Source organism: Neovison vison, chromosome 6 (assembly GCF_020171115.1).
Source record: "Neovison vison isolate M4711 chromosome 6, ASM_NN_V1, whole genome shotgun sequence".
Taxonomy (NCBI): Eukaryota; Metazoa; Chordata; class Mammalia; order Carnivora; family Mustelidae; genus Neogale; species Neogale vison.
Window position 1 is genome coordinate 213,226,296 of NC_058096.1, and position 18,812 is coordinate 213,245,107.

An 18,812-nucleotide genomic window follows, 5' to 3' on the forward strand; every position below is an offset into this window, starting at 1 on the left:
AAAATGGCAAAAAACAATTTTACACTCTATAGGCCTGACAAGGAAAGATCAGTCATATTAAGTGAGAAAAACAGAGTGACAAGACAGGTCCCATACCCTGATCAACTGAGAAAAGACTTAAAGTTTTTGAACCAAAAGCAAATAGTGATTTTTTTGTTTGTTTGTTTGGTTGGTTAAAGATTTTATTTATTTATTTGACAGAGATCACAAGTAGACAGGGAGGCAGGCAGGGGTGGGGAAAGCAGGCTCCCTGCTGAGCAGAGAGCCTGATTCCGGGCTGATCCCAGGACCCTTACTTAGATCATGACCTGAGCTGAAGGCAGAGGCTTAACCCATTGAGCCACCCAGGTGCCCCACAAATAGTGATCTTCTCAAAGAGGGCAGGATGACAAGTTCTTGTTGTTCCAATTTTGCAGAATTAGCATCACATTCTGGGTTAAAAATTAAAACAAAAACAAAAAAAAATCCCACCCAGCTGTACGAGGGCTGTGAAACATGAATGTATCTCAGAAGTTTGAGTTGGAGGGTAAAGTCAGGAAAAGTGAAGAAAATCTTTCTCTTTGGGGAGGCTAAAAACTCCAGGGAGGAACAGGAGGAAACCATCCCCATGCAGCATGTGTATCCCCCTCTGAAAGCTGAACCAGAGAAGCACCCTGGGGAAATCCCTCCGGAATCTGCTCCGGAAGCAGCTGGAAGGCTTGTGATAGGGAGAAGCTGCCAAACCCCAAGGAGACAGATGACTCTTCTGGCAAGCAGAGGGAAGTCAGCAAATGCTTCACTCTCAGCGGGGACATTGATACCAAGTTAAAATTTAGAGCAAATAAACAAACCCAAAAGACCCCCAGCAGGTTGAGAATAAAAGTACCTGTAACCTGTGTAACAAAGCATTCATAGCTTTAATATACAAAGAGTTATTAGAGATCAATAAGAAAGAGATAAAACCTCCTGAAGAGAAAAGTAGGGAAAAGTCATGAACAGGCAATTCACTTAAAAAAAATAATAATACAAAACAAAACAAAAGCAGAAACATAAAAATGGCCAATAAACATATTTTTAGGTTCAGTGCCACCATGAGTGAAATTCAAACTAAACAATGAAATGTGTGCGTGTGTCTCAAGTTGACTTTTTTCTTTTAAGAAACTGTCTAGTGTTTGGAAAGGATATGGAGAATATGCAAAAATGCTGTTGATGGGAGTGTAAGAAAGAGGCCAGCTTTTCTGGAGAGGAATAAAGTGGAGGTATGAGGATTATAAAAGCCTTGAAATGGTGCATATGCTTGACTCCAAATTCTGTTAGTAGACATTTACCCAATGGGAACAAGGACCGAGGTGGCCTAAGATTCAACTGCAGAATGTTCTGGGAGGAGGCAGTGGGCAGAGTGGCTGGACCTCAGTGCCAGAGCCTGGCTGCCCAGGGCGAGTTCCTCTCTGAGCCTCAGCTTTCTCATCTGTAAAATAAAAAGTATCATCGGGAGGCAAAAACATACCAAATGCCTGACACAAAGTAAATGCTCTGGACATGGAAGCCCTAGTAAAAGAAACTGAGCAGAAAATGACAAGCACCCAGGAGATGCGTGGGCCAAGGAGAGGAACAAAGTTTCACAGAAAAGAAGCTAAAATAGTTCTTAAACACACAAAAAGATGCTGAATCTCATCTCCAACAAGACATGCTTGTAAAAATGATGCCAAGACACCATTATTCACTCAGAAGATCTGAGAAATCCTGAGTCAGCTGGTAGCCTGTGCTGCTGGGGAAATGGGCCACCTTTACATGGGGGAGGGGCGCCAGGTGGGAACAGCCTGGTGGAGAGTGCTCTGGAAACTGCTGTTAAAATGCCAAACACAAAGGCTCGAAACTCTGAGATTTCACACTGGGGGATTTACCCACAGAGATCTGCACATTCCTGGAAAGTATGTACAAGGTCATTCCCTGTAGCACTAACAGTTAGTTGGAAGACTAACTAGTTAGAAGAAGTAAAATGGCCATCACTGGGTACATTCTGGTCAAATGGATTAAGGGGCCTGTTTGCAATCCTTCATTCTTGCTCATGAATCCCCAAATATTCTAACCCCAGAAGTCTTTTTAAAACAGTTTAATCTCCATTTATCCCCACACTTGTGTATACTCATCACTTTGTCTACAGTGATCGACTATGATCACTATGACTAGGCCAGATCAGCAATGTATGAGTGTATCAGTTAGCTATTGCTGTGTAACAAATGACCCCAAAAGTTAGCAGCTAAAAACAACACACATTATCTCAGAATTTCTGTGGGTGAAAAGTATGGGGGCGCTCAGCTGGGTGGGTTCAACAGCAACACTCAAGGGGACTGAGCTGTGAGCTGTTCTAGAATCCTGCACCCACCCTGGGTTCTGAATATCCAGGTTACAGCTGTCCTGCCCACTGGTCTGCTTCTAGGTGGACCAGCTGTTTTCTGCCCCATCTCAGGGAAGTCCCCATGATGCATTTCCATCTCACGACTGGAGCTGATGATCCCTGCCCTGCCAGCAGCGTCAGCCGCAGCCCTACATGCATTTACTGCTCCAACAAAGAGTTTGTTGTAGGATCCTGCAGCAGGAGGCCAGGCTGCCCTGGCCCTGAGCCTGGCTCCCTATACCCATCTCCTAGTACAGCCCTTGCTTGCAGTGGCCCCAAGACTCCCATCACCACAGTCTCCCCTTGCAGTGTTGAGAACTCCATGAGCTTGACCAACTGGCTGGGTCAGGAGATAAGGTATATGTTGTTCCACCCAGGAATCCACACTTACAACCATCCCTCCCACCCCATGCCAAGCCCCCCTACTCCCCCAACAATTCACTGGCATGACCCAAGAGCTTGTGGTGTCCTCACCTATTCCTGTCTGGTCCCATGGGGCCTCCGAGCAGCCATCCAGAGTGCAGGACATGTCATTGGCACCAAGGGCCTTTTTCAGTTCTAAAGCGAGAGATAAACCCTTGCACCCACCTGGGGATTCCATGCATTCCCTCAGAGAGGTCACAAGATGGCAAAGGATGGGAGGAAACATCTCAACCAGGAATCCAAAACAAGTGGTTCAAATAAGCCTCTCTCCATACCTGTGCTCAGAGCAGACAAGGCTAGCCAATCCCCACCCCTTCACTGAGCCCCCCACCAGTCCCACCTGCCAACACAGCATCCCAAACAGACATTACAAGTCAATTAAGGATAGAATACAGCTACCTGTAAAACCTCTAGGACAGAAACTCTCTGAGGTTACCTGCTTCTGGATTTCCACACCCCCCCCATCAGAGAATAGCTTTTCTTCCATTGAAAATGCCCCTTTTCAAAAAGAAAAGAAAGAAAGAAAAAAAGAAAAGCCCCTTTTCTAAGGGAACTTAGGGGTTTTTTTTGCATGGATGCCCAAGGACCAAAGACATCCTCACCATTACCTCCTGGTTCCCAGAACCCTACTGTCTTTGGCTTTCTCCCAAGAAATGAGAGAGCTACCTGAATCCATCCTTTGCCTCCAGGACTGTGCCCTCAGCCTCCTCCTTGGCTTCTGGTCTGGTCACTGTTGCCCTCTGCTCACACACCCTCCATGGCTCCCCATTGCCTGCTCAATAAAGCCTAACCTCCTGTGCCTGTTATTTCAAGCCCTGCACACCTGCCCCAGCAGCCTCTTCTCCTTCCATTCTCCTTCATGCCCTCTTCATCAGCCACATGGATGCCATGCCATTCCCTCAGCCTCACATGGCTCATCCCAGAGCACGTTTCTGCAGTCTCAGGCACTGGCTTATATGCAAACTGATGAAGCAAGAAGGAGAAGAGAGGGTTCTGGAGCTCCTGCCCAGCCCAGAAGATCCAAGAACTCTGGGGGCTTCAATGTCAGCCCGGAAAGAACAGGGAGTTGCTGAATGAATAAATATAAATGTCTACCCCCAACTTCTGCATTTTGCCTCCTTCCCCCCATCCTAAGAACTCCTACACACTCCTCAGAGCCTTGTTCCAATGCCCCCTCCTTTAGGGAACTGCCATCAGTGCCCCTCGAAGACTCGCTCAGCCCATTCCCATCTGTCCCAGTCCTACCCTCCATCAACGGACTAGTATTGACAGGAAGTAAGAGGTGATAGGGAATGTGGTAGAGGCTGCTACACACAGCCAGGGGTCACCAGGCTTCTTTGAGGCATAGAGGAATGGGGCTTACCTCCATCGATCATCTGCAGCAGGACCCCCTGGACAATGTCTTTATAGATGCCCTTGACGGTCAGGGCTGGGCTACCCACAGCAAGGACGTCTCCTTCGAACTCAAGCAGCTCCTGGAACAGAGGCGGCTGAGGGGCTAGTCTGGAGGGGAGGGCGGCAACTTTGACCCTGTTTAGCTTGGGGGGGCCTTGGGATTAAATTTCCTCATCTCTAAAATGGACTCCTTGATCCATATGCCCTCGGGTTGTTGTGGGGACCAATGAAACAGCACATCACATCTTACTGAGCATAGGGCAGGCATCTCCACTAGCCCTCCCACCCATCTTCCCTGGCAAGAGGATCTTGTCAGCCACTGAGGCAGACCCCTCCCTGATGCCCCTGTGTGACCAGGCCCCTGTGACCTTCTCTCTCACCCCCTTCCCATGCCCTCACTCACCAAGCTCCAGCCATGCGCACCTCCTCACTATTCCTCCCACACACCAGACACTGGCTGACCTCAGGGTCTTTGTACCTGCTGTGCCTTCTGCCTGGACCAAGCTTCCCCAGGACATGGCTCATGCCCTCAGTTCACTGCTTCTCGAGTGTCATTCTCAGTGAGAGCCTCCCTGACCATCTGGCAAACCCCCCAACAGACACACATTCCCTCTTTGCCTCCCCACTTTCCTAAGGCCCATGTCACCCACTGGTAAGCAATGCCTGGGTGCATTCACCCACCCTCCTCTCCAGCTCTCAAATGACAGATGCTGAGCACTCTCATGGGAGAAGCAGAGAGCATTGTGGGAGCCCAAAGAGCCATACATCCCAACCACCAGGCTTAGGGAACAAGAGTCTCTTATCGTCACAGTGACTCCGAGGGAGAGAGCACTCTGCCCACTTTACAGAAAGGCAGAGACCCTTGGCTGTCCTCTAGGATGTGCGCATGCGTGCCCTCTTGCTCACCACTGTGCAGCTCCCCTCCAACTGGTGCAACACAAAGGGCAAGAAGATGGAGAGCAGCCATCCACGGGTAAAATTCCTCTGCACTGAGCCACTGTCTGACTGGAACTTCTGCCGGACACACACAGCAGCCGGTCCAGGGGCCATCGGAGTACCCAGGCCATGGGAGTAGCCATGCCCACCCAGTAGACCTCACCTTCAGCACACGCCCCCGGACTTTCTCCAGCTGCTGGGCAGCCTGGGTGCAGTCCAGGGCTGTGGTCAGACACTGGTCTGCCAGTTGTAGGAAGGTGGCCACGGCATCAGCCATAAGCTGTGGAAAGAGCATCTCATAAGCCCCCTGGAAACCCATGCTCTGGCCTCTTGGGCCCTGTGCCTACCCAGCTGACCTTTCTTGGCATCCAGACTAACCTGATCAGCCACTTCCCCCCCCCCCCCCCGACTTCCTTTTTGTCTCAAGAAACAGCCTCTCAGGGTGCCTGGGTGGCTCAGTCAGTTAAGTGGCTGCCTTCAGCTCAGGTCATGATCCCAGAGTCCTGGGATTGAGTCCCACATCCGGCTCCTTGCTCAGCAGGGAGCCTGCTTCTTCTCCCTCTTCCTCTGCCTGCCTGCCTGCCACTCCCCCTGCTCCCTCTGTCTCTCACTCTCTCTCTCTCAGTGTCAAAAAAGTAAATTAATCTTTCAAAAAACAAATATAAATAAATAAATAAATAAAAAAGAAACAGCCTCTCCCTCCACTCAGGACCTGGGAGTCATGCAAACAGTGGGAACCTATGTGTAATCTTGGCAGAAAATGCCCTTCCCTCTGGAGGATGGTGCCAGGGTGCTCAGTCTGGGAAGCAGAGGGCTGGTTGGAGTCCCACCTCTTTAGCTGAGTGCTCTTGTGCAGTGTACAAAATGAACAACTGTACCAGGCAGTGCTTGGTCTTCTCAATCCTTGTCTCCTTCACCCACCTGAGCAGGTCCCATTCCCTGGGCCTACAAATGCACCCCCCTTCTCTCTATTAACGGCCCCCAGTCTGGTTCAGGCCTCCTTCTTGCCTCCTCTAATCCTGCCCCCAAAAGCCCCTCTTCCCCACAGCAGGTAGGGCTTCCTAAATCTTGAATCTGGTCATGCCCATCCCCTGCTCACACACCCGCTGGGGCTCCCCACTGCCCTCAGGACAGAGCCAGACCCCTTAGCCCCATATTCAAGTTCCTGACCCATCTGCCCACCCACTTTGATGGCATATCTCCTACTTTTCTGCCCTCACTTGAAACATACAACCCAATGCCTCCAAATGGCTTCATTTTCCCCAAATGCGGATAGACTCCCTCACCTCCCGGTGCTGATCCACACTATTCCCTCTACCCAGGACACAGCCCATCCCCATTTTTCCCCCTGCTGCCTCAGTTCAGAAGTTCTCTCCTCCTGAAGGCCCTCCTAACACTGGAGATGAATTGCACACCTCCCCAGGGCTCCCACAGCACCCCATGTGTTCCCACCACAACTCTGCCCACCACATGGGAGCCCAGGGAGGGAGGCCAGGTCTGTTGGTCATCATGATCTCCCCAGCACATTCTTGGCACCCGTTCAGTGGACGCGGCTGCCCCCACCTCCTTTAGCCTCCCACTCCCCCCTCACCTGCTGGGCAAGATCCTGGGCCCCAAACATCAGGCTCCGCGTTCCAAAGAAGCCAAATGGCACCACCAGCTGCCTCAGGCGCCTCTGGCTTCTCTCAGCCTCACGGTAGCAGGTCTGCATCAGCTCTGGGTCCCATGGCATCTCCCCAAATGAGTAAACCTGGGCTCCACAGGCAAGTGAGAAAAATACCATCAGTAAATGGAAAAGAAAGGCCAAGGATCTCACAGCCAATTCATAGTAGGAGAAACGCGAATGAAAACACATCCCACCTCAGCCACCCAAAAAATGCATAATAAAAGTAACAGGTATGGTGTGATGGACATAAAATGGTAAAACCTGAAAAAATGGATAACATGCAGTGCTGGCATGACTGAGAGGAAATAGGCACAGCCCTTGTCACACCTATACCCACCACCTGATGCCCTCTCTGTGCTGGGGAGCTCTGCAGCTGCAGAAATGGAGTAATCCAATATGGTCTTTGCCCTCAAGGAGCTCACAGAGAAGTTGGGGGAGATAAACTATAGACTAACAACTAGAGGGGTGTGTAAACCCATCTGTGAGGAGGGCCGCACAAATAGCTGCGGATGCAGAGAAGAGCAGGGAAAGTTCCTGGAGGGGATGATTATGAAATGGAAGCTTAATGAGTTCAAGTTTTCCTGGCACTTAGTCGGTCTTCATTTAATATCAGAAAAACTGAGGTGACCTCCATGGAGCAGAATTCACTGGCTTAGGGGATGGGGTGGCCTCTGACAACAAAGGAATGGGAAAAGGAAAAATCTGAAGGTAGGTGGCTCCAGACTTATGTTAGTAAAATGCTACTCTTGTCATTTTACTCCTCTCTCCAACCATGGTTTAAACTGTGGCCCCAATGACCATAGCATAGTGGTCTACAATAAGTAAAAAGCAGTCTACAACAAAGTTAAGAAAAGGTTTTCAAAAGAGGTTTTCAAACAGAAAGAGGAAAAAGAGTTCACGCAACTCTTCTGTAAAGCCAATACACTGTCCTTTGGATGAAAACACACACACACACACACACACACGAGCTCACCTCCTTGCGCAGCTGCGTGCCAGAGGAGCTCCCACGCAGATGGCGAGACAGGCGGTCCATGCCCTGAGCTAGGAGGGTCTGCACTGCCGAGAGCACGGCTTCCATGGTGCTCAGCAGCTTCTGCGTGACCAGGGACAGCTGTGTGTCCACCTTTCCGTGCAGGCACGACTCCAGGGGGCGCTGGACCTCGACTGGGAGTGGAGGACACTAGCCTGGGTCTCCTCCACAAGGTGCTCCGCAAAGGGCGTGGAGGCGGCCCGGGCTCAGCACGAGGAGGAGGACAAGAGCTCAGACTCTGAGCACCCTCTTATACCATTTTATACAGGAGAAAACTGACGTTTGGAGTATGGCAGCAGTCAGCGCGAAGTCCCACGGCCCAGAGGCAGAGCCCGGATTCCAAGCCGGTTCTCTTGGTTACTGAGCCGAGTGGGAACCTCCGCCATCTGACCGGGATATCCCGAGTCAGGTTGGCCACTATCTGCGCCTCCACCAGTCTCCCGACTGGGTGTCCCTCGCTCCATCCCTAACCCAACGCTTTTCCACGACCGGACCTCTTTCTTGACCCCACCCTTGTCTCGCATCTCGGAGCCTCGGCCACGCCCAGACTCCCACCGACACCTAGTCCCTTGTGTTCACCCTTCCTCCCACCCCTCCTCCCACCCCGCCCTGCCCTGCTGGGTCTGGGGTCCGAATTCTCGGCCCCACCCCTTACACCCACCCTCACACCCACCCGGTTCCCCTTCCACCTCTCAGGCTCCCGGCCCCGCCCCTCCCTGCAAGTCCCAGCCCCCAGGCCTCACCCCGCAGCCTCCCCGCCAAGCGCTCCCGCTGCCGCAATATCTGGTCCACGTCGGGCCGGATGGTTTTCTCCAGGACCGCGAGCAGCTCGTCCTTTTCTGGCTGGAAGGCGCGGAGCCCGGCGGAGGCCTCGGCAAGGACGGCGGCGTGCACTGCGTCTAAGAGCTGCCCGGCCCGGCCGAGGCGACCCCACACGGGCCAGAGGCGCAGGAGGGAGCCGTGATGGGGCGGGGGTGCGAGAACAGAGAGACCAAAACGGAGACGCAGAGGGACGCGGAGGGTTTCGGGGACAGACGAGAGGAGGGGGAAGATGGGCCCCCGGGTCGGGCCCCATCCGCCTCCGCGACCCCCCGCGTATCCCGGCCCCACCTCCGCGACCCCGTGCCTACCTCGGTCCAGGCCCAGGCACGGTTGCGCCTGGCCCCCCGCAGGCCGGGCAGGGTCTGAGCTCGCAGCGCCGGCAGCAGCTTCCTCATCAGCACCCCGGTCAGCACCTGCGGGAGAGGGGACCGTGAGCGCCACGGCGGGCCTAGGGGCTCCCGGGGACGGCCTTGCTCGGCACTGACCTCAGCGTCCGAGCCCAGGGTCACGTCGTCATCGCCAAAATGGCCTTGGTGCTGACGATAGAGTCTTACGGCGTCCAGGAAGGCACGGGCGGCGGGGGCCTGACTTCGCTGCAGGACTGAGGGGGCAGCGCCTCAGGACCAGCCCACTCCTCCTCTGCTCTCGCCTCCGCCTGGGTCCCCATCGCCCGGGAAGGAAGCCCTCCACCTCCTCACCGGGTCCCAGAACGCCCAAGCCTCATCACCTCCAGACCTTTGCTTGAGCAGTGCCATTTGCAGGGAACACGGTGCTCCAGGACCATCACCAGCCCAGGCTGTACAGCCACCCCCACCCCCCGCTACCCCTCCACAAAGGTACATTTGTGCACTCAACGACCCGCTCAACATATGTGTTGGGCCTGCTCCCTTCTTCAGCCGGCTGGCCCCTTATCCTTGTCAGACCCCAGCCTTGACATCCCTTCCTCCCCTCCTCCGTGTAGCCCTCCCTGATCTCCCAGGCTGAGCTGCCACAGGGCTGTGTCCCCATCGCAGCCCTGGTTGCTTGTAACTGCCTGTTGTCGCTTCTGTCTCCACAATCCATTTCATAAGGAAACTAGAAGCTTTGAGGTGACCCCATAGCCAGCAGGAGCAGAGCTCCTGACCCACTGCTGCCTGGTCTTTCCCGGGACCCACCTGTGCCACGAAGCCGGATGCCACCCTGGAGGGCTAGCCTCCAGGCTCGCTGTGCTTCTCCCGTGGCTGCAGAGAAACACAGATGCCGGCGGAAGGGGTGCTGGAGGAACAGGGGGAAGTTCACTGGCATTTCCAGGAGGGGGTCAGACTCTTCCTGTGTATGCTCTCCTGCAAGTGGGCAGAGGGGATTGTCTTCATTCATGCACTCACTCTACAATCATTCATTCACTAGAAGAAAACACCCATGACGGGCTGAGAGGAGGCACGCAGTTGCGCAGTTGCTCGGTAAGGATGAGCTATGCCATCATTATTGCACTCTCCTTATTCTTGCTCAGTCCTAGGGAGAGGTGGGCCTACAATGGACATCAGCAATCCCTCCCAGCATTGTTTCCCAGCCTCAGTATCCTCCTTATCCCAGAGGCCTGGGCAACCACCGCTAATTGAGCTGAGCCGGCATGTGATTTGAGCCCGGCTTGCCCACAGGGTCTCAGTCAGGTCCAGATTCAAACCCGGCCAAATCATTTGCTCGCTCTATGTTTAGGGTGCAGTTTCTCTGTCTGAAACTCGGGTCTCTTGCCTGTAAAATGGGCTTCAAAGTGATACCAATGAGATATTGAGAGGACTATTGGAAAGACTGTTGGGGGCACTGTTGTGGGGGCAAAATGAGTGAATTTCTTTTTGGTTACTTAATTTGGGGTGTCCTAAATCTTCAGTGTTTGGTTCTGATTTCCAGGGTGATACAGGGGACAATAGTAAGATGGAATAATCCAGAAGGTATAAATCCCTGGTCACCCCAGCCCTTCCACCTTAGCCCACCCACCAGTGCCCATCTCCCCACATGCTCACTGACACCAGGTTTTACTGTTTTACCTTTGCTACTTGGATTCTTGTCCAATGTTCAAGGTCTCCTTCTCTCTCTGATGAGAGTGGATATTTTGCTTGCTAGAGCTGAGGTGTTCAGCCAAAGACAATGCTGCCCCAAGGGGACACCTGATAGTGTCTGGAGATATCTTTGATTGTCATACCTCTCATGGCGGGGTGTGTGGAATGCTACTGGCATCAAGTGGGTGGAGTCCAGGGATGCTGTTCAACATGGTGCAATGCACAGGGTGCCCTCCCCCCCCCGCCCCCACAAAGAATGATTTGGCCCTAACTGTCATCAATTCTAAGGTAAAGAGATCTGCTTTTGAGGACCCAGGAAACTTACCTGAGGAGACTGGGCAGAGAGTGTCCAACAGGTGGAGATATTCACGCTGGGAAGTCAGGACGGTATACCCTGTCAAGGTCGTGGAACCCAGGGGATGGCCCCCATTTTCATATTCCTATGAAAGGCATCAAGAGAACCAGCTTGGGACAGGTCTAAACTGTGCCTTCCATGTCCCAACTGTGGGATCAGGAGAAGGCTTAGGGTTCACTAGGGAAGTCCTCCACCCCCCTCCCTCCCTCCCCGTAGTCAAGCACCAGCACCCACTGTGTGCTAGGCTAGTCCCAAATATTGTATGAGGATTATCTCATTGACTCCCCACAGCCCCATGTGGCCTAGACCACCATCATCCCATTTCACAGAGATGGAAACTGAGTCCCAGGGGCACAAGTGACTTGAATTCCCCAGCAGATGTGATGCATAAAGGACTCTCATAGTTTCAACCTCAGCTCTGCTAATGACCATGAGTAAATCCCTATTCCTGGCCTGGACCTCAGTTTACCTCCCCGGCCCAGCAAGAGATGGCCACCCCTCCCAGGTCAATCTCACAGGGACCCTCAATTCATAGCAGGTGACTGAAGAAAGGAAAGAGGAGTACGTTGGGAGCTGCTGAGGGGAGTGGGATAGTGAGGCTAAAATGGAAGGGACAAGAGCCACTTGCTTACCTCCCTGTGGCTGAACCACTCCAGGCGGCCGTCCCCACGCAGGACACAGAAGATAGGCTGCCACCGAGGCGGATGGCCCCCAAGCTGGGTCAGAGGCCCTCGGTGCTCACGGACTCGGGGAAGCTTCTGCAGGAGGGACCAGTGGATGTCAGGGGCCCAGATCGGTATCCCCATATCCAGATCACCTAGAAAACACCCTCCACCCATCCCAGGCACCACCAAGTACAGGACTCAGGCACTGATGTGATCGCACTGTTCTTCTTTCTCACGTGCTAAGATTATGCACTTGTTTGGGACACTTCCAAATACACACTGACTTCATTCCCTCCCACAGCCCTGGGAGGCAGACGCTTTGTCATGCCCTCATCACTGGGAAGCAGCCCACCCCCTACTTGAGCCTCGGATGAGACCCTAGCCCCTGGCAAACTTTTTTTTTTTTTTTTTTAATTTATTTGGCAGGGGGCGGGGAGAGATCACAGGTAGGCAGAGAGGCAGGCGGGGGTGGGGGAAGCAGGCTCCCCACTGAGCAGAGAGCCCTAAGCGGGGCTTGATCTTTGGACCCTGAGATCATGACCTGAGCTGAAGACAGCGGCTTGACCCACTGAGTCACCCAGGCGCCCCCCACCGGCCAACATCTTGATTGCAGCCTGTGAGAGACCCTAAAAGAAAGAACTCAGGAGGCTGTGTCTAGATTCCTGACCCACAGCAACTTTAAGATAATACACGTGGGTTGTTTCCAGCCACTGACAGTGTGATGTGTTGTTACGTGGCATTAGCTAACTAATACAAGAGGGATTGCTGGGTCACGGAGCAGGTGTAGTCCGCCTTCCTGTGAAACAGCAAGTCCTCTGTCCACAGACCCCTCCCTTGGGCAGGGTGGGATAGCCTTTGTTTTAATAATAAAACCCTTTGTTTTATTATCTTTGTTGCTCTTCTCACTACCTGGCCACCTGAATTGTGTGTGTTTTGTTTCATCACTGGGTCCCAGAGCAAGGCCCAGTGCACAGATGGTGCCCAATAAATATTCAATGAATAAATTAACTGTATTTGTGATATTTTCATTCTTTGATGGGGTGGTAGAAAGTCAGGTGTTTGTTGAATGGTTCTCCAAACTTTCTCTGAGGTCTGAGATTTTTCATAATAATATCATTAAAACATTGTTATAGTGGAGTGCCTGGGTGGCTCAGCCTGTTAAGCATCTGCCTTTGGCTCAGATCATGATCCCAGGGTCCTGGGATCGAGCCCCGTATCAGGCTCTCTGCTCAGCAGGGAGCCTGCTTCTTCCCACTTGTTCTCTCTCTCTCTCTCTCCCCCTCCCCCTCTCTCGCCATCTCCGCCTCTCTCTTTCAAATAAACAAAGAAAAAAATTTAAAAACTTTAAAAAAATAAAATCCTTAAAAAATAGTTATAGAAATGATGTATAAAATAAGTATATTATACAATGTTCAAACTGAAGCAAGGGGAAATCCCCTCACACTGTCTGAACCCCGGTGTCAATGGTTTCCTGGGCCCAGTGGCCAGAACCTACAGGTGGCAAGAGGTGCAGGTGGGGACGACACCTGGAGTCCTGTGATGCCCCAAGCAGGACAGGGAGAGCCCCAGGTGAGAGAAGGCTCTGTGTCCACAGGGCTGGGGAGCCTCCAGCCCAGGGCGGGTGCGACTGGGTCAAAGGCATCCGAGAAAGATGGGATAACTCGGAGCCCTTGATTAGGGCAGGGACCCAGTAACTAGCATGGACTCCAGGGTCAAATCATGCCTCGCCTCTTCCTGACAGGGTGACCTCAGGCAGGTCACCTCACCTCTCTGTGCCTCAGTTTCTTCTCTGGTCAAAGACTCATTTCCCAGGCTGGCAAGGACTGGGGGAGTGGTACAGGGCATGTGGAGCCATTCGTTGCCTCAGGAGACATCTGGAGCTGGACTGGGCAGCTCCATAGTCTTTTTTTTTTTTTTTTTTTTTTTAAGATTTATTTTATTTGACAGACAGAGATCACAAGTAGGCAGAGAGGCAGGCAGAGAAAGAGAGGCAGAAGCAGGCTTCTTGCTGAGCAGAGAGCCTGACGCAGGGCTCAGTGCTAGGACCCTGAGATCATGACCTGAGCGGAAGGCAGAGGCTCAACCCACTGAGCCACCCAGGCACCCCTCCGCAATCTTAAGTTCCATCAGCAAACTCTTTTTGACCTCCTCCTATGCACAGTCATCATGTGGGCACAAAGGATATGGCCCCCGCCCTCACAGGGCAGAGGAGGGAGGGAGGCAGATGTGTGACCCAAGGCTTCTCTGGAAAAGCATCAGGATGGGGATCCCAGAGGAAGCATCCAACCCAGGAAGGGGCTGTGGTGATCAAGGAAGGCTTCTTGGAAGAAGCGTGGCTGGAGCATGAGGAACACCAGGAAGAGTGCCCCGGGCAGAGGGTACCATGTGTGCAAAGGCTTGAGGGTCCAACGGGCGGGCTTCACGCCCCATCAACAAGGCAAGCCTTTTCCACCTTGAGAGCTTTTGCATGAACTGTGCTGCCTGCCTCGAATTCCCTTCCTACTCTGGCTTCCAGATCTGGTTCCTTCTCATCCTTTACATCTCAGCTCAGAGAAGCCCTCCCTGCACCCCAGCTCCCCGCCCCTCGACACTGCCTTTCATCTTGTCTTCAGAGCACCTATCAGAAGTCCTCCGGTACCATGACATGCTAACTTGTTTGCTCACTTCTCCCCCAGTCAGACTGTGAGCCTGGGGGTGGGGGAGGGGCACTGCAAAGCAGGATCCTTCCTCCACCAATGCTGTGGGCTCCCCGCCCATATATCTAGCCCAGGGCATGGTCTGCTGTAGGTGCCCAGTGAATGTTTGTTCAAAGAATGAATTTTTAACAATCTCCCTAGGTCTTGGTGTCTCCTATAGGGTAAAGGTGGAAGGAAGGAAGGCCCGCAACTGAACCAAAGCCCCCCCAACTCCCGTCTCCCTCCCTTAGCAACCCCTCCCTTTGTGGCACCCACTTTACTGCGCATCAGCTGACATCCGGCTGGCTCCCTGGGCCCCAGTTCACGGGAGATCTGTTGCAGGACAGAGGCTGCCAGCTGCTCCCGGTAGCAGGGCAGGAAGTTCCTCAGCAGGGTGTCCACCTGGCCTGCAGCGACAAGGGCATGGTAAGGTGATAGACTCAGAACCCTGAAGACCTGCTTGGGGAGGGCAGAACAGGCAGAGAGGCCACTGGTGAGCTCCTGCCCTTGCCCCAAAGCTGCCCAACAAGATGTGCTCCAGATTCCACTCACCATCCATAGACTGCTTGTAGCCACGTGGGGGTCAGAGGCGGGGAAATGAGCGACTCAGGCTTAATTTATAACTGATGCACAATAAACTTTAATTACATAAAACATACAATCTGATGAAATTTGACACCTTTACACACCCTAGAAACCATCACCATGATCAAGATAATGAGCAGATCCATTCCACCCCAGTTTCCTCTGGCCCTTTCCCTGGAGAGAGTTTCTGAATATTTTAAGCCTCACCCCAGCACCAGCGAACTTTCTGCATCTTGATCTAGGAAGTGATCGCACAAGTGTTAAAGTCCTTCAAGCTCTTCCCCTAAGATGTGTGCACTTGACTGTATGTAAAACAAATCCATATCTGCTGCCTGGAATGTGGACCTAATGGCTGGAGCTTCAGCAGTTATTATGTGCTATGAGATGGCCTTAGGCACAGAAGCCATGAGTTGTAGAACCATGAAGTGGAAGGAGTTCAGGAGTCTAACTTATATGAGGCTGCCTGCCACTGTACTTTTCTATAGGCGAGAGAAGTAAATCTTTATCTTGTTCAAGCCACTATAGAAAACAAAAAAACAAAAACAACCAACATAGCAAAGAGTAACTTACTGAATCCTTACAATGGTTCCATGAGATAGACATTGTTGCTATCCCTGCTTTACAAATAAGAGAATGAGACCTAGAGAGACGAAGTCATTTACCCAAGGTCACACAGTGAGTGAGGGCAGGGCTAAAGTGTGAACTTACATGGTCTGAGTCCTTGCAAGACACACCACATGCCTGTGAACATGCTGTTCCCCCTAGCTGGGATGCTCTTCCCACATCTCCTACCAACGAACTCCATCACAACCCTCCAGCCCTGGCTTGACCCTCAGCTCCTCAGTGGGCAGTTACCCACCCCTTTTCTTGCGCCCGACTTGGAGAACCTATGGGCTTTCCCACAATGCTTATCAGTCAACTGCTATTTTTATAATTATAACTTGACCTTCTTTCCTGGTCTAGGTCACGAACCCAGGAGCTGGGAACCATTCTTAACCCCACTGTGCCCTCACTACCCAGCACACTGTAGGTGCTCAAGCATGTGAGGGCACCGGCCACTCTTAGTCTTGAATCGGAATCTGAGCCTGTTCCCCCTGCTGGTCCCCGTCCACCTAGTAAAACCAACTCAGGAGATCTGGCTGAGCCACCTCTCACCTGGTCCCTCGTCCTCATCCTGAACCCATGCCCTGAATAGGGTTACCAGATTTACCAATAAAAATATAGGTCATTGGGGTGCCTGGGTGGCTCAGTGGGTTAAGCCTCTGCCTTCAGCTCGGCTCATGATCTCAGGGTCCTGGGATCGAGCCCCATATCGGGCTCCTTGCTCAGCGTGGACCTGCTTCCCCCAGCCCTGCCTGCCTCTCTGCCTACTTGTGATCTCTGTCAAATAAAGAAAATCTTTAAGAAAACATATAGGTCATCAATTAAATTTGAATTCCAGATAAATTAGGTATCATTCTTTAGCATAAGTATGCTCCCATGCAAAATTTGGGACATACTTATACAAAACAAAAATATTCATCCCGTATCCACAATTTACATTAGTAGGGCATCCTACTGTGTGTCTGACAACCTTAGCCCTGACCACCCACCCCCCCAACTCCCACCCTACCCCATGCCGGCTCACCTCTCAAGTGCTGCTGCTGCCGCTTGTCCAGGGAGCTTGAGGGCCGCCCACCCATCCTGCTGCCGTTTCTAGGGTCTCCCTCGGGAGCAAAGCAGACACTCCCTCCCCTCCCACAACCCCCAGGTTTCTGGATTCAGGGGTACCCCGGGAGCAGGGCAGCCAGTGAGGGGCTTGGATGCTGCTGAGACCAGCTCCCTGGGAAGCCAGAGCATGGCCACTGTGTGAAATGTGTCGGGGGTGGGAGGGAATCCCCGCCCTACCCCTGCCCCACCCCACCCTGCACCTGCGTCCTCCTGGTTCCCTTGGGGCCAAGGCCTTCAGAACTGCTGGTTTCTGCAGGAGCTGCTGGGGCAGCCCCAGGGGTGGGTTGGGGGTATGGAAGCCTAGAATCCTAGCTTTGGAGGAGGGATGCAGACCCCATACCAGGAAGGACAAACAGCAGTTGTCAGGTGTGTGGGGCAGGGAAGGAGGGTGGGCAGGGACAGGGTGTCTAAATCCTGGTGCCCACTTCCATTGTGCCTCCCCCCAGTGGGTGATGCTGGGTTCTGAGAGGACCCAGCACTGACCCAGCAGTCCCCAGCAACCCCAGACTGGGGAGGCAGAGCTGGACAGACACCCCCAGTTCTTGGGATCTGTGCTGGGGCCAGGGAAGAGGGTGGGCAGCTGTTGGAGTACCATGGACTGGTGCAATGCGTCCCTTGCATTCCTGTCTTGTCAGCTTGTCCTCCATCAGTGCACATAGCACTGGACTGGCTCAGGCTAGTTGGACCTCCCTACCCCTTCACCTGTTTTTCCAGCACCTGGCAGAGAGCAGCCCTGGTGAAGGGAGGGAGGGAAGGAGCAGAATCTGTGCTCCAGGCTGAATATAGTATCAAATGGGAATCTCACAGGCTTTCAAATGAGGGGAGTGTTGAGTTCCAGTGACTGGAAGGTGGATGTGATGGCTGGAGCATATGCAGTCCATCTTGGACCACGAGGTGAACCCCACATAGTGACAGTGGCACAATTATGATTCAGGAGCAGGAGGTCCCTGAGGAGTACATGACATTGCTCCAACCCTGGGTGGCCTTCCTCCAGAGAAAGAGCTAACCCTCCATTTTGCTTAAACCACCAGAAACATCTGACTGTAATCCTCACCCATGCCCCAGGATTCATTTCTCCTCTCAACAAACATCACTCCTTGCCAGCCCGAGTGTCATCCTTGAACTGTGTGCCAGGGATGCAGAAGTGGGCAACAGAGACCATGGCTCCAGCCCCCCCGAACCGTCAGTTGGCATACCAACAAAAGTGTCAGATAATGACAAAGTAAGGATGAAAAATGAAGCTGGAAGAGGTAGAAAGTACTAGTGGTGGAGCAGGATCGGGGAGATGTTGCACAGTGACCGAAAGCAAGTGAGCGCCCACACTGTACACAACGCTGGAGAAAAGAATACTGGGTAGTGGCCAGAGCACACACAAAGGCCCTGAGGTGGGAATGTGTTTGGCAGGTTGCAGTAGAACACAAGGTGGGAAGGTGAGTGAGGGGCAGGGGGAGCTGCGGCTACAGGGAGAGGAGTGGAGAGGTGACGCACCCTAAAGGACCCCCATGTGGGGTCCCCATGCCTTTCATCACATCCCTCTGCTTCTTGGCACCCCCACCCCCATCCTGGCTACTGCCTGAAACACTGGGGGCATGGCCACCTGCTGTTGCCCAAGCCCATGGCTGGGCTGCTTTCTCTGCTTTTCTTCATGTTTCCGCCCCAGGCCCTGTCCCACTTCCTCACTCACACATCTGAGTGACCAACCCAGACAAGAGGTTGAAGGAAACTTCACTTTCTGTGGTTTTGGCTTCAGGGTTTCAACCCCCACGGCCTGATCAGGTGCCTCTGTGGGATGTGCCCAGCCGCCAAACCTGGCAAAGCTCCCATGCACCCACCAGCCTCCCCGACAAGGCTGATGGGTGGTCTATACGCACAGTCAAGCTCTGGGGAAATGCTGCAGCCCTGATACATCACAGACTGAGGGGTCTCGGCCCATTCAACATTCAAGGCTCTGACAAGGCCCGCAGCAGAGCCGGACACAGAGGCTGCCACTCCCCTGTGTGCAGGGAGGGCTCAGTTAAGTGTGTAGTGAGCTGAACGGTGTACGCCAAAAGGATATGTCCCCAGGCCACTTTCAAAACAAAACAAAACAAAACATACATTGGTGGGGCGCCTGGGTGGCTCAGTGGGTTAAGCCGCT

The 18,812-nt window shown here is 53.0% G+C and overlaps 1 protein-coding gene across 1 annotated transcript; it reads right to left on the bottom strand.

Annotated features, from left to right (window-relative positions):
* Nucleotides 1–563: 563 nt before the first annotated feature.
* Nucleotides 564–16,647, bottom strand: NIBAN3 (niban apoptosis regulator 3). The gene is made up of 15 exons (XM_044254892.1): nucleotides 16,593–16,647; nucleotides 14,657–14,787; nucleotides 11,673–11,798; nucleotides 11,011–11,125; nucleotides 9,804–9,971; nucleotides 9,135–9,250; nucleotides 8,958–9,062; nucleotides 8,571–8,733; nucleotides 7,771–7,961; nucleotides 6,723–6,881; nucleotides 5,295–5,411; nucleotides 5,102–5,209; nucleotides 4,164–4,275; nucleotides 2,852–2,935; nucleotides 564–1,447 (listed from the first exon to the last, which is right to left on the bottom strand). The coding sequence occupies exons 1-15, from the start codon at nucleotides 16,645–16,647 to the stop codon at nucleotides 1,341–1,343; spliced, it is 1,857 nt and encodes a 618-aa protein (XP_044110827.1). The 3' UTR covers nucleotides 564–1,340.
* Nucleotides 16,648–18,812: the final 2,165 nt, after the last annotated feature.